The sequence below is a fragment of the Dama dama genome, chromosome 23, assembly GCF_033118175.1.
Source record: "Dama dama isolate Ldn47 chromosome 23, ASM3311817v1, whole genome shotgun sequence".
Lineage (NCBI taxonomy): Eukaryota > Metazoa > Chordata > Mammalia > Artiodactyla > Cervidae > Dama > Dama dama.
In genome coordinates, this window is record NC_083703.1 from 28,874,019 (window position 1) to 28,897,070 (window position 23,052).

The 23,052-nt window shown below is 41.3% G+C and overlaps 1 protein-coding gene and 1 long non-coding RNA gene across 2 annotated transcripts; both read right to left on the reverse strand.

Moving 5' to 3' along the window:
- Positions 1-7: 7 nt before the first annotated feature.
- PHYH (phytanoyl-CoA 2-hydroxylase) lies at positions 8-17,929 on the reverse strand. The gene is made up of 9 exons (XM_061126240.1): positions 17,718-17,929; positions 13,970-14,028; positions 12,859-12,969; positions 12,052-12,220; positions 7,592-7,673; positions 5,618-5,799; positions 3,291-3,440; positions 1,499-1,630; positions 8-328 (listed from the first exon to the last, which is right to left on the reverse strand). Exons 1-9 carry the CDS (start codon positions 17,790-17,792, stop codon positions 275-277), a joined length of 1,014 nt encoding a protein of 337 aa, XP_060982223.1. The 5' UTR covers positions 17,793-17,929; the 3' UTR covers positions 8-274.
- LOC133044677 (uncharacterized) lies at positions 14,038-17,709 on the reverse strand. The gene is made up of 3 exons (XR_009690024.1): positions 16,840-17,709; positions 16,108-16,271; positions 14,038-15,113 (listed from the first exon to the last, which is right to left on the reverse strand). It is a non-coding gene; the product is annotated as an uncharacterized LOC133044677 (long non-coding RNA).
- Positions 17,930-23,052: the final 5,123 nt, after the last annotated feature.

Here is a 23,052-nt window from a genome sequence, read left to right on the forward strand (position 1 = left end):
AACTGACTTAACACACTTCTTTATGCATCATCTTTATTAGTTGCACCCCAAGTTTTCCTTAAAACAGTAATATTTCACTTTTACTATCTTATATCCATTAAAGGCATCCCACCATACTGCATTATTACCCATATGGAATTAAATACTGCATCCGTGCACTTGGATTTTGTTAACATGGATAGAAACGATTAGATCATCTCATTGAGAAAAGATTTTCCTCTGACATCTTGTTGCACCTTGGTTTTCTTGACAAGAGTTTGAGCGAAGGGCTATTTCAAAGGTTGATTCTTTCTCCTTTCACGACACGCCCTCGAAGTGCCCAAACATCCTGAAAATAATACCAACACAATCAGTTTCTGGGAACTTGGATTTACCTGTTCACCACAAGACAAAGATTTCTGGCATCTAGTCATCGTTAAATAGGGGGGAAAAAAGACAGCCCTCCACAATAGTCATAAGGTAGTAAATAAAAACCACATTCTGAGACTCCAGTTAATTTACTTGCCAATATCTAAAATCATGTTTCATAAGCCAAGACAGTGAGTCCTCACACTATCATCATGCTTTACTTGGCACTTGTGTTGATTATCGGTGTTCGGACTGGCTGTTATGTTTGCTCACAAAGCAGTTTAATACCTAAGGTCCCGATGTCCTTGGTGATATTTGCCTGCCCCGTTCTGAATGATCTGCTCCTGCAAATGATGTCCTAGGCTACTGGATTGGTTTTTTCTTCTTAGTTCCTAATAAGACAATTCAAACTCTTTTGCTTATTTTTCTGCAAACAGCAAAGTATGCTACAGAATGATTTTGGAACTGGACCTCCTCTGAAATCTCGGTCACTTAAGTAACTGAGGCCAGTCTCTTGAACTCTTCATGTTCTCATTAACAGCCTGGAGCTATCTCGACTGCTCCATTGAGTTTTGGTGAAGAAAAGGGACAGGGACATGCTTTTGTGCCCGCAAAGAACTCTATAGCAGAGTTAGTGTTGTTGTTCTAAGTAAAGTCGATAAACTATAGCTGAGACAGTCGTGAAAAGAAATAGAGGAACTGATTGATTAGTACAACCCTGACAGACCTCACAGAATATATATGTTTTTTTCCCAATGCAAACTGACCCAAACAAACAGTTCCTTGAGAATTGCTTTCTTTACAAATAAAGGAGGCCTAAGGATGACAGCACAAACCTTTTACAGCTATGAGTTCACAAAGTTGCTTTGTCTTCCATTTCCTCATCTCTGAATCTGCTATTTCCTCTCCTAACTGTCTGTTCTGGAACATGATGGCCTGCCCAAAGACTTACAGAATCCAAGTCCCCCACACTGGGGAAGCAAGTAGTACAAACAAAACCCACTGTCATTCTTAGAAGGTCTCAGCAAGATTTCCAGAAGGAGCTGTAAACCTAAGCACTTTATACCTTCAAAATGAATCAGGTATGACACTATTAAGCATTTGAAGGAAAAAACCGAGAGCTTTACCTTGTCATTTCATACAAACATACCTTCAGAGTGATGTCTTTAAATCCATGCTTTTTCCTGATCATGTTGACAACTTCCTTTTCAATGTTTTTTTGACTGGTGCCCTCCACCTCTACGTAGTGACAGTTGGCATCCGCGAAATGGCAGGAAATTGCCTGTGGAAATTATTATGATCCAAAAGTGTATACGGGGAAGGGAACAGAATTATGTAAGGAAGAAGTCTTTAACTTTTTAGCATTTGATTTTTCGATGAGTGGATATTGCCAAGTCCTACTAACGAATGTGTTGCAGGGTTTCTCATCACGTTCTCAGTTACAGAAGTTACTGGAGGTTGTAATGAGTTGGTATTTCAATGGCCACAGGTGATAGCGGAAGAAAAACTGAAAAGACCTTGCAAGGGAAAAATAATACACAGACACCCCTCTCCAATCCAAAGCGCAATTCCAGCCTGATAGCATTCACATGAAATACTCTTGTATTTTATGTGAAAAATATCTTGTTTCCTTTTGAAGCTAAGATGGAAGTTACTTGATTCTCCCCAGTCTCAAAGGACTTATAAACAGATCTAACTTGCAAGGCGATAGTTGAAACTTACCTTCCTTGTAACAACTTATCTTAGGATGACTGCACCCATCAGAAGATCTTCCTACTTCTTACAGATTTCTAGGCAGTTGAGTCACAAACTTTATTTCCCATGGAAACCCTAGTACTATTCTACACCACACTGGAGCCTGAGGCAAAAGAGAAGACATGTACACTCCTACCTGTATGCTATTATGCATTTATCAATGGCTAATATTTTCCCAACTTTAAAGCAGTCAAAAATATTAAAAAAACCACCACGTTAGTATATTAAAACACACTATTTCCAGTGAACTGCCTGTATCCCCCTTTGTCACAGTTTTAGGTGTCATGGTTTTAGAGGGTCCGATTTTTTTTTAATTTTTGGCATTGTGCTCACCCATGGACTTTTTGGCATTAATTTTTATTTCTTTTAACCAAGGCATTAAGATTTTATTTAACTGGATACTGAGTTTTTTTGAGCCTCTGAGAGAACTGCCTTCTTGCCTCACGCTCATGTCAGTCCTGTTGAGCCTGGTGGATATCTGAATGAATGGAGGATGAAATCTGACAACTAACCCTCAGTCACAGGGAGACAAGAGGGCTGTTGGGATAAACTGGAAAGCTTCACTCAGCCACAAAGAAGACACTAATATTTAGTATCAACAGCCATGTCATCCTAGGGAAATGTGAGCCCAGAGTATCATCAAGCTGATGAATTTTAGAGAAGCAAGAAATCTGGGAATTTATGAGAAATTCTGTCAGTTTTTAATGTAAGCACTGATCTCATAAAGCTGAAAACACTCTGAGGCTAAGGAGTGAAAAATATGGCCATATCTGATTTCCGGGTTGCCAATTCACACCTTCCTTTACAATCAATAATATTTTAACCAATAGCAATAATATTACAGACGTTCCCCTTCTATGAGCTGTATATTTTCCAAATGTTATTATTTGGTATGTATGTCTGCCTTTGTCTTTTCCTCTGAAAACATGCTGTCAGTTGCCAAGTTACTAAGCTCTCTGTCTGGAGCAGTTCCATGAATGTTCACTAGTGATGGCATCCTAAGGTCATCTGGCTTCTTACTGCTGTAAGCAACAGAGGACGAGGGATACAAAAATATTTCCTGGAAAATGCACCAGACTAAAGGGCAGCTGAGTTAAAAGTTACAAATCCTTTAACTTTTCATGTATTGGGATACTTTTCTTCCTCATGCATTCATCTTCAAACAGTGCTATGATGTGAACGTGTACCTTCCGGAATCCTTGACTTTTGTTCCGACCAGATCCATGGATGAGCAAAGGGTGAAAGAAAACGGTGTCTCCCTTCTCCATCACCAAGTGCACTCGGGCGTTGTTTTTGTCATAGTCCTGGATCCCGTGGAACATGATGTTGACTCCTCCCTAAAAACACGAGAGAAGCTAAGTCCAAAAGTGATGAAGCCAAGAATTAAAAATCTTATCAATGATTCAACAGGGAAAACAAAGCTTCTCTAAGTTCTTTCAAGAGGAAGAGATAAATAAATTAGATTTTTTTAAAAACTTCCATATACCAAACCTTCTCAGTTGACTGCTTTTAGAAAGCCATGTGTTGATGTTAAAATAATGAATTTTTTAGACCTGATGAAAAAGGTGGAATTTCCACCTACTATTCATTACTGAATGATAACTGAAGACCCAGATCAGGTTTGCGTTTGTGGGAATGCAGGAGATCACCTTGCCTGGTGAACCCATGCTCATTCTTTCCCAGCATGCTCTTCTCCTCACCTGGAACTTGCATCAATCACTCCTCTATTACTTAGGAGTATCTCTAAGAAGTTAACTAATCTCCCAGCTCGCAGAGAGAAAACGCTCGGTCCTTCCCAGCCCAGAAACCACGTAGGTAACATCCAGAGTAAAGAAAGAATAGTAAATTAAAACATTAGCTTTTAAAATATTTTCCACTCCCTGTTTTTCCAAGTCAGTCAATGCACAAAAAGAAAAAAACAAAAATCATTGTTTGTTTTCAAATTATTTTCTTTTTTTAAAATATATATTTATATTTGTATATTTATATATATTTGTATATTTGGCTGCATCAGGTCTTTGTTGTGGCACGTGGCACCTTGTGTCATTCAGGATCTTTCAGTTGCAGCCCATGCTTCTCCAGTTTTGGCACATGGGCTTAGTTGTTCTGCAGCATGTGGGATCTTAGATTGAACGTGTGTCCCCTGCATTGCAAGGTGGATTCTTAAGCACTGGACCACCAGGGAAGTCCCTCAAACTATTTTCTAACTATTTTAAAAAATATTTTCAAAGTTAGTTATTGCATTAATAGTTATATCTTTATGAAACAAACTGAAATGAGGAGTAACAATGTTTGCAATCTTTTATGGGTCTTTGGAGGACAGCATCCCATTTCCTTTCCTAAGACTATTCCAACTTCAAATTCCTTTTGGGAGTGACTACTTCCCTATTGCACTGTATTGAGTCTTTGCCTCCTGCCCAATGTGCATGTGTGAGCAAGATAAGCTCGTCTGACCTCCCATTGCTTCTACTTTGAATCTGAGCAGATGACTGAAGCGACTGGACATAGTCAAGATTCACCTGACCATTCCAGGTGCTGCAGCCCAACTCTTCCCACTGAAGAAGGGCTTCCTCTTTCCTCCTCACCCTCCAGAGCTGGCAGCCTGCCCACGGATGCTGCATGTCCCTGTGGCCCTCCCTTCAGCTTGAGTCACTGAGAGCCCACTTCTGTTGCTTGCAACAACCTTTCCTAAACCACAACTTAACTGAAGAATTTCAGAGTTTATAGCAGAATCTAGACTCAAGGTATTTTCACCTAGCAATAATCCTCAGTTCAAGAATTCTAACTACTTGACACAGAAGTCCTGAAAGCCATATTCTTTACGTCTCACAGAAACATGTGTACTCTTTCTGCCTTAAAAAAATGTGCTCTTCCGACCTTGATCATTACTACAGGATTCTGAGAGCTTATTGCCTTACATCTAAAACGCTATGGGTGTCCTCTCCAGTTTCTCTGTCTCTGGACTCCTACTCCTGCAATACATTCTGTGCCAGGTTCTTGAAGAAATGATTTGATCTCCTCACTCATGGGCCCCAAAGCATTGACCAGTTCTCCAGCATCACCAACTGAATTGATAAACCATGGAACAGCCTCATAATGGAATACTGCTCAGTCCTCCCCAGAGCCTCTCTCTGCTGGTCCCTCCAGGTGGAAGCAGATGATCCTCTTCTTCACTGAGAGAGCAACCAGTCAGTGTGTACGACTCATGTGGCTCACACATCTGCTGTTACCGTGTTTGTGTCTGACCTCTGCATTTAGGCTTTGTAATCTCAGATCTTTTATAGCATCACCAAAGTCCACCTCTTCGGTTGGCCTTCAAGTACTTGTTGAAAGAATAAAGGTGATCATTTGATCAGACATCCTGGAATTTTCCCTGCTCCTCATTCTAAATCCTAGAACAATGTTTTCCTAAGAAAGGAAATGTCATCTTATTGGCAAAGCTCTTTATGTATACTAATGTGAAATCAAAACAACAAAATGTTCTGATCAAGACTCATCCGTCTAGCAGACTTACCTCCCACTGGGGATAATCATGGGGTTTCAAGGGGCCTTTGTGTGTCCCTGGCAGCACAACCAGACAGCCGTTGTTCCGGTCAATGTGCTCCATGGCTGTCCAGGCACAAACGATGCTATTGCTGGGCCTGAACGGGAAATAGTGCAGATCCTGGTGCAAGGGATGACGGGATGTCTTCTTGCCTGAAACAGAATCTGTTGTTAAAATAAACTCGAGTCCCAGAATTCTTCTCCTCTGCCTGAAAAGCCAGAACAATGAACTATCCTTGCAAAAGCCAAACAGAAGAGACAATGCTGAACGAAATCAGCCTCTACAGATGAGCACCAAATTAGAAGACTACTGCTGCTGCTGCTGCTAAGTCGCTTCAGTTGCATCCAACTCTGTGCGACCCCATAGACGACAGCCCACTAGGCTCCCCCGTCCCTAGCATTCTCCAGGCAAGAACACGGGAGTCGGCTGCATTTCGTTCTCCAATGCATGAAAGTGAAAAGTGACAGTGAAGTCGCTCAGTCGTGTCTGACTCTTAGCGACCCCATGGACTGCAGCCTACCAGGCTCCTCTGGTCACGGGATTTTCCAGGCAAGATTACTGGAGTGGGGTGCTATTGCCTCTCCAAATTAGAAGACGGAATCAGCACAAAGCCTCTGGATCCTATCTGTAATTCTTTCTGGGTTCCTGGTAACCGAGGAATACTTACACTATTTTCTATAAATCTGCGCATATGTCATCATCTCCATTGTGCTTTATTCCTCCCTAACTCTGGTTTGGGCACAGAGTTTAGCATGCTCCAAGTCAGTTCAGTCACTCAGTTGAGTCTGACTCTTTGCGACCCCATGGACTGCAGCTCGCCAGGCTTCCCTGTCCATCACCAACTCCCAGAGCTTGGTCAAACTCATGCCATCGAGTTGGTGATGCCATCCAACCATCTCTTCCTCTGTTGTCCCCTTCTCTTCCTGCCTTCAATCTTTCCCAGCATCAGGGTCTTTTCTAATGAGTCAGTTCTTCCCATCAGGTGGCCAAGACATTGGAGGGGATTCCCCAAAAAGGTTGACTAGTTAAAGAGAGTGGTCAAATCTGAGGCTGTCTGATAAACTAAGTGGCTGATATTTAAAAAGTATTCATTAGTTAACTAAATATATAAATAGTAGGACTCGCAGAGGTTTCACCACCAAACTAGAGCCATTTGGTGTACAATCACTGTGGAGAATCAGAGATACTACACCCACATTCACAGTCTCCCCTAGAACTGCCCTCTGAACGTGGTTCCCCCAGGCCAGGGGATTTCTCCAGCCAGGACACCCAGGGAGGGAAAGGCCTGCTGATGTTAGGCTACAGGCTTAGGGCATAAACCTCCCTTGGCCATCAGGACAGAGACAAAGTAGAAACGGATCAAAGATCTCTAATGGCTGATTTCCTGCCACTGATACAGCTGAATTTCTCAGTGTGGCCCAAGAGCCATCTGCATTAGCATCTCCGAGTACGGTTAATAAAATCCAGGTTTCTAGGTTCTATTTTCTGAATCAGTCTCTCTAGCAGGGAGGGCTTAGAAGCTACATTTTACCAAGTACATGGACTTTTAAGAATAATTATGGTATGTGATAAATCAGTTTTAAATTTGTTACTAATAATACTGTCTTCAGATCAGGAAGGCAAAGTGCACATTCTCATGCATCGGTGAGAGTGGGTAACAAAGCTTAGAGATGTTGACTATCAGGAGTCTGTGGGGTAGGGAGACAGTCGTGTTTTATTAAACTGCATCTTTCAGAAGCCACTTGTCTATAGTCCCAGCAATAACCCTATAGTTAACATCGACATCACTATTATACTTCAGTGTTGTTATGGTGTAAGCTACTTTGAGCCTTAAGTGAAAGTATATATATTCATTTATGTAAAAATTTAGCAGTTGTGCACTTTGCTATTTTTCTTTCTTTCTTTCTTTGCTTTTCTTTTCCTTTACCAATAAGAGCTCTTTACCAGAATCTGGAGGTTTGTTTATCAGCATTGTATGCATGGCCATAATATTGGGTCCGGTGAAGCACTCCACATACTTCAGAATCTAAGGAAAAAGGAGGGAAATCAGATGCACAAGCATGCGGCACAGAGTACATCTATCTATACTAGAACCCAGTTGGCATCGTTTAAATCAGTCAACCAATATTTCACAGACTTGCAAACAAACCACGCAAAAGGGAGCAACTGGAAATCATCGGAAACACTCTCAAACAGGCTTTTTGGAACCAACTGAAAATCTAAGTGCTTCTTCTACAAGAGAGACATGAGTTTTTCTGAGACACCAGCTACGAAGGGCAGAAATTAAACCTCCGATGAAAAAGATGCCCAAACTGGCAGGGCCAGTTGAAAGAAAAAGATGATGATGTTGTTCAGTCACTAAGTCCTGTCTGACTCTTTGAGACCCCACAGACTGCAGCACACCTGGCTTCCCTATCCTTCACTGTCTCTCAGAGTTTGCTCAAATTCACATCCATATTCAATCTCTACTTCTGTCTGACTCCAAAAAATGAAGCACCTTCTATGGCTTTCACTTATATGATCTCTTCTGCATAAGGAATGTAGGTAATTTGAGTATAAAACACTTGAAATGTTACAAAAATCCCAGGAGTCCAGCCTAATGCTTGTTTTTTTTTAATAAAAAGTTTGTTTTTCTCATTTTGGGGGTATTCAAAAAGTGGAAAAAGGGTTGTTTTTTACTTTTTTTTTTAAATTTTGTGTGGGGTATAGTTGAATTATAATGTATTCGTTTCAGGTGTATAGTGAAATGAAACTGTTATACATATACATATATACACTAAGATTCTTTTCCCATACAGGCCATTACTGAGTATTGAGTAGAGTTCCCTGTGCTATACAGTAATCATTATTAGTTGTCTGATTTATATACAGTGTGTGTACGTGTCAATCCCAGTCTTCCAATTTATCTCTCCTAGGCTGTGATTTTCTCAACGGTCATCATTCAAGAGCCATCCTCGAATAGCCAAAGTAATCTTGAGAAAGAAGAATGGAACTGGAGGAATCAACCTGCCTCTCTTCAGACTCTACTACAAAGCCACAGTCATCAAGACAGTATGGTACTGGCACAAAGACAGAAATATAGATCAATGGAACAGAATAGAAAGCCCAGAGATAAATCCACAAACCTATGGACACCTTATCTTTGACAAAGGAGGCAAGGATATACAATGGAAAAAAGACAACCTCTTTAACAAGTGATGCTGGGAAAACTGGTCAACCACTTGTAAAAGAATGAAACTAGAACACTTTCTAACACCATACACAAAAATAAACTCAAAATGGATTAAAGATCTAAATGTAAGACCAGAAACTATAAAACTCCTAGAGGAGAACATAGGCAAAACACTCTCCGACATAAATCACAGCAAGATCCTCTATGACCCACCTCCCAGAATATTGGAAATAAAAGCAAAACTAAACAAATGGGACCTAATGAAACTTAAAAGCTTTTGCACCACAAAGGAAACTATAAGTAAGGTGAAAAGACAGTCCTCAGATTGGGAGAAAATAATAGCAAATGAAGAAACAGACAAAGGATTAATCTCAAAAATATACAAGCAACTCCTGAAGCTCAATTCCAGAAAAATAAATGACCCAATCAAAAAATGGGCCAAAGAACTAAACAGACATTTCTCCAAAGAAGACATACAGATGGCTAACAAACACATGAAAAGATGCTCAACATCACTCATTATTAGAGAAATGCAAATCAAAACCACAATGAGGTACCATTACACGCCAGTCAGGATGGCTGCTATCCAAAAGTCTACAAGCAATAAATGCTGGAGAGGGTGTGGAGAAAAGGGAACCCTCTTACACTGTTGGTGGGAATGCAAACTAGTACAGCCGCTATGGAAAACAGTGTGGAGATTTCTTAAAAAACTGGAAATAGAACTGCCATATGACCCAGCAATCCCACTTCTGGGCATACACACTGAGGAAACCAGATCTGAAAGAGACACGTGCACCCCAATGTTCATTGCAGCACTGTTTATAATAGCTAGGACATGGAAGCAACCTAGATGCCCATCAGCAGATGAATGGATAAGGAAGCTGTGGTACATATACACCATGGAATATTACTCAGCCATTAAAAAGAATTCATTTGAACCAGTCCTAATGAGATGGATGAAGCTGGAGCCCCTTATACAGAATGAAGTAAGCCAGAAAGACAAAGAACATTACAGCATACTAACACATATATATGGAATTTAGAAAGATGGTAACGATAACCCTATATGCAAAACAGAAAAAGAGACACAGAAATACAGAACAGACTTTTGAACTCTGTGGGAGAAGGCGAGGGTGGGATGTTTCGAGAGGAATCGGGTGGAGAGGGAAGTGGGAGCGGGGATTGGGATGGGGAAGATGTGTAAATCCATGGCTGATTCGTGTCAATGTATGACAAAACCCACTGAAATGTTGTGAAGTAATTAGCCTCCAACTAATAAAAAAAAAAAAAAAAAAAGAGCCATCCTCAGATTTTCTGTTCTGCGTTGAAGAACTTCCCAATATATTTAGCGGATATTCTCTACATGTCTTATCTTAGTCTTATCCTGATTAATACTATTCTTGAAATCATGGGTTTGAGGTGCTGGTTCATTTTTCCAATACATATTAAAATAAATACCTAGCTATTAGAAGAATACCTACCGCCTAAAAAATCATTGCATGAACCACCAGACACATGGTTTGCAGGTTACAGACATAGGAACATCCTGACAAGACATTCTATCGCATGTTGCCGATAATTTCCAGCTTTTATCAAGATCCACCCTCACAATTTTCATTTCCAAAACAGGACACGAAGTTGGGAAGAATGCGGGGTTCAGAGGGGCCACATCCCTTCTCGTCCCCAACTCAAGAGGCCAGACCTCCCAGGTGCCTCAGCTGTGCAGTCTTCATGAATCAGACTTTCTAACAGCACTTGGGGTATAAGTTCTAATAAGTATTTTGTGCAAAGTGTCCTTTCAAACCATTCTAAATGAATGGTCAGAAACCATAGTACAGGACTTCCTTATGCTACAGTGGATAAGAACCCCACTGCCAGTGCAGGGGACATGGATTTGATCTCTGCTCCAGGAAGATTCCACACGCAAGGAGCACCTAAGCCCACGCACTCCTACTGCTGAGAGCCAGCTCTGCAGCCTGCGAGCAGCAGCAAGAGAAGCCACTGAAATGAGAAGCCCATGCACCTCAACTAGAGAGTAGCCCATGCGCAGCAACGAAGACACAGCATGAGCAAAAATAAATAAATGAGAAAAAAATAATAAAAAAAGAAACTGCAACACATTCATGCAAGGGAATACTATGCAATAGTTTACAAAGTATAAAGTAGAACCATAGACACCAACGGAAATATGTCTCATATGTACTACCAGTGGGAAAAACAAGGTGACAACCAAGATGCTTCCTGTTACACAAAAGGTGGGGTTATACAAACATGCTTGATTATACCTGAAACGATTCTAGATGAATATATAAACTGAACAGTGAGTGGTGCTCAGAGTACAAGAATTTACTTTTCACTCATGTCATTCCACACTAGATGTTTTTGTAACTATGAACTACTCTTAAAGAATAATTTTTAAGAAACCTACTTTAAATTTAAAAACAGACACCATTCCACACTAGATATTTTTGTAACTATGAACTACTCTTAAAGAATAATTTTAAGAAACCTACTTTAAATTTAAAAACAGACACCTCTGCTGACCAGATTCATAAAACAAATTGAAATGACCTGCAATAGGTAAGCCTCAGCACTTTATTCCCCGTGGACATGCCTGTAGGGAGTGTGAGAATGTGCTCTCCTTACACAGAATTCCTGCTCTTCTCCAGGAAAAACAGCAAAATTATGAGGATTTCTCAGTCTTGGCACTACTGACATTTTGGGCTGCATCATTCTTTGTTTGCTGCAACAGGCTATTCTGTGCATTATAGCATCCCTGGACCCAGTAGCAGCATCTGGATCTCTACCCATTAAAACCCACCACCCCTCCTGCCTGACAAGCAAACATGTCTCCAGACATTGCCAAATGTCTGCCTCTGATTAAGAACCACTGCTATAGGGCCCCAGTAGAAAACAGCAAGATCTGATTCTTTGCAACTCCATGGACTGTAGCTTCCAGGCTCCTCTGTCCAGGAGCTTCTCCAGGCAAGAATACTGGAGTGGGCTGCTATTTCCTTCTCCAGGGGATCTCCTCAAACCAGGGATCAAACCCATGTCTCTAAAAACTCCTGCAGTAGAGGGGGGGTTCTTTAACACTAGCGCCACCTGGGAAGCCCAGTAGAAAAGGGCAAGGTAAAACGAAAAAAACAAAAAAACTTATAAAGATTTCAGAGGCAGGCATGCAGATGGGCTATTAGCTTAAAGAGAAAGAAAGCACAGGAAGATCTGGAACCTCAGGGAGGGTGCAGTATCTGAAGAGTTCCTCATCTTCTTGGAAATCCTGGACCTTGGAAATCACTTTCTCACTTGGCACATATTCTGATTTTGGGATGGTGACATCTCTCATCACCGACAATCCGAATGGTTTCACCTCCTCTCTGCAGATTCTTTCAAACTCATTCCTAGAAGATTCATTGGTAAATGATGTCAGTACCGAAGGCGCTAAGCACCTGCCTGGCCTTCCCCTTGTTCTGTGGCAAGACTCCAAGACTTGGGAGTGGTTTCTCTGCACTAAGTGGTCCTCAATCCTATGTCGAATAGTTCTGATGACAGGAAGGAGAAAATGGCCAACTCAGAAGTGCCTGCTTCCTAACTGTGGAGTTGAAATTCGCTATCAGAATTTGAATATTCCTTAGCTTAGTGGACCAGTGGGGAAATATTTGTGATTTGGTTTCATCAGAACAAAACAGCAAACACTTCCCTAGCATCACTATGCACCAGGCCCTGTTCAAAGAACTCCGCCTCTACTTTACCTGTTTAGTCCTAAAACCACTCTAGCACATAAATACTGTTATTTCCCCCATTCTGCAGATATAGAAACAGGCATGGAAAAGTTAAGGAAACTGCTCTACACCTACAACATTAACTGAAGAGGCTGAGATTAAAGATACTCTGGCTCAAACCCAGGTTCTAACAAGCCGCTTCCTAACAAACCTAATCCCTGAAAAATATCTGAACACTCACAAGGTAATCCTACCCATAGTCCCACTGCACACACAGAATACACATTCCTGTTATATATCAAAGAGTGCTACTGTACCTAAAGCGTTGAATATCAGCATCAGACACCAAATTTTTAATGACAAGAAATCCATTTTCTTCATAGAATTTTCTCTGTTCTAGGCTTAGAACATTATTCTCCCGAGTATACCTAAAGGGAAAAAAAATCTCAAATAAGGCCAGTTTAAAAATCATAACCTAACAATATTTATCAAGAACCTCAGAAATGTTTGTACTCTTCCACTCAGCAAGTTTATTTCTAGAACTTTAAACAAATAATCTGAAAAAATTTTAAGTTTTAAATCCAAAGTATTAATTACTGTCACCAAGAATAGAAAGAATAATTAACTGACTATCTTATATCCTTTCAATGGGATATGACTTGACATTAAAAATGAAGAACATATAATAGCAAGGACAGTGCTTATTAAATTAAAATGTGATGACAGTGATGTAAAACCAAGACACTATTTGTTTAAAACAAGAAGACTATAAAGAAATAAAGCCAAAACAAAAATGTTTCACAGTGAAACATTTTATTGCCTTTATGTAATGGCATTATGAATGATTTTTTAAATTTACCCGATTTCTGTGATTTTAAAATATATCTGTAACAAATATGTATGATATTTCAGAAAGGAAACAAATAATATATTTTATGTTTTTAATTGTCTGGTTCATGCATTTATGGAGGAAATCAAGTATGAAAATCGAAATAAGTGTACAGCACACACACAAACTCAAATTCCCCTGTCCATTCCTCTAGTTTGGAACTGTGACTCTATGAGAATATCCCATGGAGATGAATGTCTTCCACTTCAAAGATGACTTTAAGATAAACCAAAGATGCTAGCTGAGATATCAGAGTGACCAAAAAACTGGCTATTTAAATGAGATATACCATGCCTTAATTTTGCAAAATAAACTTATGCACTTTGTGACATTTTCCCTTCTTTCTAAATTTTAAAATACATACAAAAAGTGTCTTCAAAATTTTCCATAATTGTTCTAATGAGAACAAGTCCTGGATTCAGAGGATTTGTATAATAAATCTTATCAGCCAATATGTATTTTATAACTGAGTTATCACTGGAAAAAAAAACACCTTTATATACATTGTACGGTTAAGAATTAAAATTATATGTACTTACTGGAATTGTTGAGGATGGAAACTGGCAAGAGAACCAACCCCCGAAGTGTGGCGAGCTATCTAGGATGTGATTTAAGGCAAATCAAGTGAAGTGTAGGCATCACCCTTCTAGAATCAACCCACCCTGGATTGGTTTTCACAAGGGAAGACCAGCCCTACACAGTCATCAGGCACACTGACTACACACAAACACTCCGAAGCACTATTGCTTAGATCATCTCATTTCACAACTGCCTAAGGAGGTGCCTGGAAGCCAAGAGCTTTATTATTCCAACTGCACAGAGCAGAAACCCTAGGCTGGGGTCAGGGTTCAGTAACTGGTCCAAGGTCACCCAGCAGAAAACAGCTGAGCTGAGACTTGACCAACACTGTATTCATACTTTCCATCTATTTTATTCCCCCTGGATATTCCTTCCACCAAACTACTGAATGAATAAAAATGGAAATTTTTTATTCTATTCTATTCTAGAAATAAGGAGAACCGTGTTCTATTCAAAAGACGTTTTTCTCTTAGTGGGAGTTAGTCCAAAATATTAGAAACAGTTTGACTGGTCATTAAAAAAAAAAAAGGACACCTTTATAAAAAATGTTTGCCAACTCTGACTCAAGAATAAGAACTTGTTAGTTTCATGGAGTACCTCTCTGTAAAGCAGTGTTTCTCAGATGAAGTGGGTATGATGGGTATCAGATTCACCCAGAGAACTTTTTCAAACCCCTACTAGAGTTCAAGCTACAAGATGCTGCCCTCAGTTAAAAAATCACTCTGGCTTTGGATTGACACATTCATACTGCTATATTTAAAATGGATAACCAACAAAGTCCTACTGTATAGCACAGGGAACTCTATTCAATGTTATGTGGCAGCCTGATGGGAGGGAGTTTGGGGGAGAATGGATACATGTATATGTATTGCTGAGTCCCTCTGCTGGTCTATCTGAGACTATCAAAATTGTTAATCCAAAGACTCCAATATAAAATAAAACGTTTTTAAAATCACTCTCATAGAACTGAGTTGCATCTTTCAGTTGTATTAAGGCTGGTAAATACTTGGAGAATGAGTGGAGTAAAGAAACATTAGTTGCCTTCAATTTAAGATCTGCATGCAGCATACAGCCTTTCACACGGCTCTGACCAACCTGTGGTTTCTCAAAAGAAAAAAAAAAAGTTCATGAAATTAACAATGACTCCAAGAAAAATATGATCCACACAGTAGAGTATCATTCTTAAATATCTTAAAACATCTAAAAGTTCCTTCTAGTTTTCTCTCCAGTTATCACCAGATGATTGACTTAGGATCTCATTTGTTTTGGTCATTTTTTTCATTGTTTCTTTAGCTGAAAGAGCTACTTTCTGAATGACACTTCACATAAACATGTGATCCTTTTTGAATGATGTCTGTATATAAGTGGGGATAATATAACAGTCAAGAAGATGGGACTTCCCTGGCAGTCCAGTGGTTAGGACCTGGGCCTTTCACTGCCCAGGGCCTGGGTTCAGGCCTTGGTCAGGAAATTAAGATCCCACAAGCCTCCAATGTGGAAAATGAAAAAAGTCAAGGAAAGAGGGGGGCCATGACTCACAATTACTAGCCACTGTCTGTTTTCCCCGAAGGAGAGAGTTAACCTCTTTGTCAGATGTTCTCAACAAAATGTGGCTGCCAGGACAGTCCAGACATCAGCCTTCCAGTCCTTTTCTCCTCTCTCCCACTCCTGAATTATGGTTTTTATTTTAGTTATTGTTCTTGGAGAGTTTTCTTAGTATGTGGAAATGTTTACAAGCTAATAATCATTTACTATGTTTACTATACAAAGATAGTAATCCTGGGAAAAAATGGATTCAAAAATCTGTACAGTACAGCATGGTCCTGAACATGAAATTATGCAATTATGTAAATACATAGGAAAAAAAAAGACCAAAGTGTTTACAAATAATAATCTGTGAGAAGTCAAATTATGGGTCATATAGATTTTCTTCTTTGTGTTTATGTACATTTAAACACTGCACTGATACTTCAAAAATTATTCCTTATTTCTTAAAGGAATCATTAAGGTTGGGAGGAAATTGCCACATAATTTCTAGTAGTTTCTTTAAGCCTAAACCACACACATATTCACTGAAAATTTAGGCAGAGACGCTCACCACTTCTGGCTATGTAAATTGAATGAATTAAAACGAAAACTTCAGTTCCTTAAGTTGACTGTCGCATTTCAAGTGCTCATAGCCACATGTAGCCACCACACTGAACAGTGCCGGCAAAAGACATTTTTCCTCCATCACAGGAGCTTGTATTGGACAGTGCTGTTCTAGGAAATAGAGATTAAAAAAAAACAAAATCTGACCTCGAAACTATTATAACTAAGTCCAGTGAGATCAGAATATTAAATTTTAGGAAATTTCCTGTCCGTCCAGTGGTTAGGACTCCGTGCTTCCACTGCAGCGGGCACAGATGGGTTCGATCACTAGTCGGGGAACTAAAAGCCTAGGTGCTGTGAGCATGCCCGCCCTCCTCCCACAACCTCACCCCTCACCACCCCCGCAAAAAAAAAAAAACCCCACAATTAAAATTTAAAAATAGTAACAGACTGGAACCGGGAAACCTTAATCTACTTCCAGCTATATCTAGGCCCATATGCTGGCACTTCTCAAAACTGAACTATTAATAGTATCACACCAAGTGAAAGCAGGTTGCTCCTCCCGCCCCCAGGCATTTGATACCACAGGTCTAAGGGGAGCCTGACTACCTGGATTTGTAGCAACTACCTAGGTAGTCCTGGGGGGCTGCCCTGGGGACCGCGCTTTGACAACCACTGATTCCGTCAAATGACCTTGCTCAGGAATGGTAATTTCTCCTAACCTCAAAAGCTTTCTCACCTGTAAAGTGAGATTACATCATCACTTGGGTTCCCTTTCCCAGTTTGTGGGGGAGATTTTAAATTTATAACGATTCGAATACGTCAAGGCTTGGAACACAGTTGGGAGAGCAACAATGGAAGTAAAAGAAATAGTATAATCGTTTTAGGAGAGATTTCAGAATCTAAATATAGCAGAGCAGAGTCGAATGCAGTCACTTAAGGGTAAAAAAAAGAAAGAAATCCCAGCCCGTGTTGGGCACTGAATGAGATCACTGAACACGCAAAAACAATTCTGTACAGCAAGTTGATTTCTGAGTCACACAACGACCTCTCTCTGGCTCCAACACCGGTGGCGCACAGAATGACTTGGGGTTAATTTCAGAAGGCCTGATCAGGAGCGGACACAGGACGCCCAGCGCTTCTCCAGGAAACTGTGTAAGCTTCGCCGGGCTCGCCTGGAGAAGGAAGAGCTGGGGGGCAGCTCCAGCCCGAGAGGACCCCTCTGCTCCTCCAGGTGGCTCTGCACCCCGGGGTTCGTCTCTGTCTCTGGGCAGCCCTGTGATCAGGTGCGATCCAGTACAGAAAGTGACTGGGCAGCAGAGAGCAGGCCTGCTTGGACTTCGCACCCTCCCCTCCCAAAGCCGGGGTACAGAGGGCCCGGAAGGCTGCAGCGACGTCACTCCAGGAGCTGGAGCCAGCAGCCCCAGACCCACCGGGCGGACAAGTCCCCTCTTGGGCCTTTGGGACGCACCTGACCTGGCCCCCCAGCGCCCGAAAGAGATGTGACCATTACGAGGACAGGTGCTGCGGAGCCAGGAAGAGCCAGCGGGGAGGTTGAACAATGCGCCCTGAAAGCCGCCACACTTCCGGTTCAAACCCCGCGAACCCAAAGGATACAACGGTCCCCGCCGAGCGGCAATCGAGGTGTCGCAGCAAGACGCGCAAGCGAGCGGAAGCTCGGTCCGGATCCATTGCTGGAGGGCAATACCCGGCGCCTGGCCTGGAGCACTTCACTCTGGTGGGGGGCCCCGCCTCCGCTTAGAGGGAGGGGCTCGACGAGGAGGCGGGGCTGGGGTAGCACCGCCTCCCGAGTTGCCCCGGGCCTTGCGCGCAGATTCTCCAGCCCGACCTCTGGGTGAGGGTGTTTCCTGCCAGAGCTCTTTGCTTCTGCAAGAGTCCAAAGATCGGCTCTGTCACATCCAGAGGAAGACTAATCCACAGGGGCTAATCTCCCACGCGGAAATAGGACCAGAACAAAACTCACATACTTAACTGCATCGTTCCACGTATTTTATTCTACAGAGCTGATCCTTCCAAACTCTGAATGCAGAGTTCCAAAGAATAGCAAGGAGAGATAAGAAAGCCTTCCTCAATGATCATTGCAAAGAAATAGAGGAAAAGAATGGAATGTGAAAGTCTAGAGAGCTCTTCAAAAAAATTCGAGATATCAAGGAAACGTTTCATGCAAAGATGTGCACAATAAAGGACAGAACTGGTATGGACCTAACAGAAGCAGAAGATATTAAGAAGAGGTGGCGAGAATACACAGAACTATACAAAAAAGATCTTCACGACCCAGATAATCACGATGGTGTGATCACTCACCTAGAGCCAGACATCCTGGAATGCGAAGTCAGGTGGGCCTTAGAAGCATCACTACAAACAAAGCTAGTGGAGAGATGGAATTCCAGTTGAGGTATTTCAAATCCTAAAAGATGATGCTGTGAAAGTGCTGCACTCAGTATGCCAGCAAATTTGGAAGACTCAACAGTGGCCACAGGACTGGCAAAGGTCAGTTTTCATTCCAGTCCCAAGAAAGGCTTTGCCAAAAGATGTTCAAATTACTACACAGATACACTCATCTCACATGCTACTAAAGTCATGCTCAAAATTCCCAAGCCAGGCTGCAACAGTACGTGAGTGGTGAATATCCAGGTGTTCACGCTGGATTTAGAAAAGGCAGAGAAACCAGAGATCAAATTGCCAACACCCGTTGGATCATCAGAAAAGCAAGAGACTTTCAAAAAAACATCAACTTCTGCTTTATTGACTATGCCAAAGCCTTTAACTGTGTGGATCACAGCAAACTGTGGAAAATTCTAAAAGAGATGGGAATACCAGACCACCTTATCTGCCTCCTGAGAAATCTGTATGCAGGTCAGAAAGAAACAGTTAGAACTGGACATGGAACAACAGACTGGTTCCAAATCAGGAATGGAAGGCATCAAGGCTGTATATTGTCACCCTGCTTATTTAACTTATATGCAGAGTACATCATGCAAAATATCCAGCTTGATGAAGCACATGCTGAAATCAAGATTTCCGGGAGAAATATCAATAACGTCAGATATGCAGATGACACGGCCCTTATGGAGGAAAGCGAAGAACTATAGAGCCTCTGGATGAAAATGAAAGAAGAGAGTGAAAAAGTTGGTTAAAGCTCAACATTCAGGAACCTCGATCATGGCATCCAGTCCCATCATGTCACGGCAAATAGATGGGGAAACAATAGAAACAGTGGGAGACTTTTTTGGGGGGGGCTCCAATATCACTGCAGATGGTGACTGCAGCCATGAAATTAAAAGACGGTTGCTCCTTGGGAGAAAAGCTATGACCAACCTAGACAACATATTAAAAAGCAGAGACATTATTTTGTTGATGAAGGTCCGTCTAGTCAAAGCTATGGTTTTTCCAGTAGTCATGTACAAATGTGAGAGTTGGACCATAAAGAAACTGAGCACCAAAGAATTGATGCTTTTTTTTTGTTTGTTTGTTTGTTTGTTTGTTTTTAGAATTAATGCTTTTGAACTGTGGTGTTGGAGAAGACTCTTGAGAGTCCCTTGAACTGCAAGGAGATCAAACCAGCCAATCCTAAAGGAAATCAGTCCTGAATATTCATTGGAAGGACTGATGCTGAAGCTGAAACTGCACTACTTTGGCCACCTGATGGGAAGAGCTGACTCATTGGAAAAGACCCTAATATTGGGCAAGAATGAAAGTGGGAGGAGTAGCAGATGACAGAGGATGAGATGGTTGGAGGCATCACTGACTCTATGGATATGAGTTTGAGCAAGCTCTGAGAGTTGGTGATGGACAAGGAAGCTTGGTGTGCTGCAGTCCATGGGGTTTCAAAGTGGAGGAAATGACCTAGGGACTGAACTGAACTGAACTGATCCTTCCACTCATCTGCTGCAGGAATGAAAATTCATGATGTTCAGCGCTGGAAGTAACATGTGCTTTCCAAAAGTCCCCTTTAATTTAGCAGGAATCCTGTCTGAAATATTAGAAACAGGTTGGTTAATGTTTTTAAAGTTGTTTAGGAAATAAATGATTTCTATGAAATGTCTAAGCCATGGTATATGATGTAATTTTAAATTTGCTGAAGAACTGGATTCTTTTTTTCAATTCAGTGAGTTTGGGGAAGAGTATGGGTCATGGTGTTGACCCTTTAAATTCTACATACAAGTAGTATCAAGTAGCATATGTCCTTCTATGACTAGCTTATTTCACTTAGCATAATGCTCTCAAGATTTATTCCATGTTGTCCCATATGCCAGGGTTACTTCTTTACTAAGGCTGAATAACTTTCCATGTGTATACATAATCTGTCTTCTCCACCCATTCATCCACTGATGGACACTTAGGTTGTTTCTGTATCTTGGCTATCGTAATACTGCGGCAGTGAACATGGGGGTGTAGGTATTTCTTCAAGATCCTGGATTTCAAGTCATTTAGATAAATACCTAGAACTGGGATTGCTGAATCATACGGTAGTTCTATTTTAATTTTTTGAGGTACTGTTTACATAGTGGTTACCATAGTGGCTGTAAGAACTAGAAATTCTTCTCATAAGATCTCTTTCCCATGTCATATCTACAGATAGCTGACTTACCATGTCATTGGGTTTTTCCCTCTCACTTTTTGTTTCTTTATCTGAAAGAGTTACTATCAGAGTGCCTCACATCATAAACCTGTTTTCATTTCTTAATGGTGCCTTTATATAATGTGGTGAAACTGCCATAGTCAAGGAGAGAAGCAGGACTCAGTTACTAGTTGCTACCTGTGTTCTCGGAGGCAGAAAGAAGAAAGGGCTGTCCTTGGGCTTCCACCTGAGTCCTTTATTCCCATGATTCCTCCTTACCAAGACTCCTCGATTCTTTTACTTAACAGAAGGACCGTGGGCCTGTCCTTATCAGCTCTTATCTGATTCCCCTCGAACTTCTCATCACACAGCTGGAGCCTGATCCTGTATTTGTCAACTGGATCATCAAGCGTTTTCAAGGGGTGCACTTATGTTTATCATACTTTGAAATAAAGTGTCTGGCTTTTGATAGGTACAGAAAAGAGAATCTGCATCTCTGAAACGTTCTGAGAAAAAGCCCTGCCGGATTCTGCGTGTGTGCTTAGCTGGTCAGTCGTGTCCGACTCTTTGCGACCCCATGGACTGTAGCCTGCCAGGCTCCTCTGTCCATGGGGACATTCTCCAGGCAGGAATGCTGGAGTGGGTTGCTATGCCCACCTCCAGGGGATCTTCCCTGCGGGCATGGTAATGGTCAAATGGGTGTCTCATACTGCCCTCGCCTGGTGAAATGTGGGGACTGTGGGGAGGAGGGAAAAATAAATGGGTCAATTCGGTTTGTATCTACCCAACGTTTTTCTTTTTTGTTGTTTTTTTTTATTGAAGTATAGTTGTATTGTGTAAGTTTCAGGTGTACAATAAAGTGATTCAGTTATACATGAACATTTATGTGTATATAGTCTTTCTCAGATTCTTTTCCTTATAGGTAATTAGAAGATACTGAGTATTTCAGTAATTCTCTGTGCTGTACGGTACTTATTTCTGCCTATTTATATACAGTAGTGTGATCGGTTAATCCCAGACTCCTAATTTATCCTCCCTCCCCCTTAGTAACCATGATTTTGTTTTCTATATCGTCAAGTTTTTCTGTTTTGTAAGTTCACTTGTATCATCTTTTAGATTCCACATGTAAGTGACATACATTTGTCCTTCTTTGTCTGACTTGTGAAAACCAAGTGGATTTCTCTAGAACCATCCATGTTGCTGCAAATGGCAATATTTCCTTCATTCTTATCGCTTAGTAGCAGTCCCTTGTGTGTGTATATATATATATATGTGCATGTCCTCATATATATATATAAGCTTATCCCCATGGACAGAGGAGCCTGGCGGGCTACAGTCCATTGGGTCACAAAGAGTCAGACACGACTGAATGACTAAGCACACACACACATTCTGGCAGGACTTTTTCTCAGAAAGTTTCAGAGAGATGCAGATTCTCTTTTCTGTACTTATCAAGTGTAAGTGTCCACCAGTGGATGAATGGATAGAGATGAAGTACGTATATACAATGGAAAGTTCAGTTCAGTTCAGTCGCTCAGTCGTGTCTGACTGTGCGACCCCATGAACCGCAGCACGCCAGACTCCCTGTTCATCACCAACTCCCAGAGCCTATCCAAATTCATCTCCATTGAGTCGGTGAGGCCATCCAACCATCTCATCCTCTGTCGTCCCCTTTTCCTCCTGCCCTCAATCTTTCCCAGCATCAGGGTCTTTTCAAATGAGTCAGCTCTTTGCATCAGGTGGCCAAAGTATTGGAGTTTCAATTTTAACATCAGTCCTTCCAGTGAACACTGGACTGATCTCCTTTACGATGGACGGGTTGGATCTCCTTGCTGTCCAAGGGACTCTCAAGAGTCTTCTCCAACACCACAGCTCAAAAGCATCAATTCTTCAGTTCTCAGCTTTCTTTATAGTCCAACTCTCACATCCATACATGACCACTGGAAAAACCATAGCCTTGACAAGACGGACCTTTGTTGGCAAAGTAATGTCTCTGCTTTTTAATATGCTGTCTAGGTTGGTCATAACTTTCCTTCCAAGGAGTAAGCGTCTTTTAATTTCATGGCTGAAATCACCATCTGCAATGATTTTGGAGCCCCCCAGAATAAAGTCAGCCACCGTTTGCACTGTTTCCCCATCTATTTGCCATGAAGTGATGGGACCGGATGCCATGATCTTAGTTTTCTGAATGTTGAGCTTTAAGCCAACTTTTTCACTCTCCTCTTTCACTTTCATCAAGAGGCTCTTTACTTCTTCACTTTCTGCCATAAGGGTGGTGTCATCTGCATATCCGAGGTTATTGATATTTCTCCCGGCAATCTTGATTCCAGCTTGTGCTTCATCCAGCCCAGCGTTTCTCAATGATGTACT

Bases quoted from the DNA above. Each gene is read 5' to 3' on its own strand.
- PHYH (XM_061126240.1), bottom strand. From the start codon at position 17,792: ATGGATCCGGACCGAGCTTCCGCTCGCTTGCGCGTCTTGCTGCGACAC. The intron at 12,970-13,969 runs GTAAGTACATAT...TTTTCCCTTTAG, and splicing joins TTCCATCCTCAACAATTCCA to GTATACTCGGGAGAATAATG. The intron at 7,674-12,051 runs GTTCCAGATCTT...CTTTTTCCTTAG, and splicing joins GATACTGCACCCTCCCTGAG to ATTCTGAAGTATGTGGAGTG.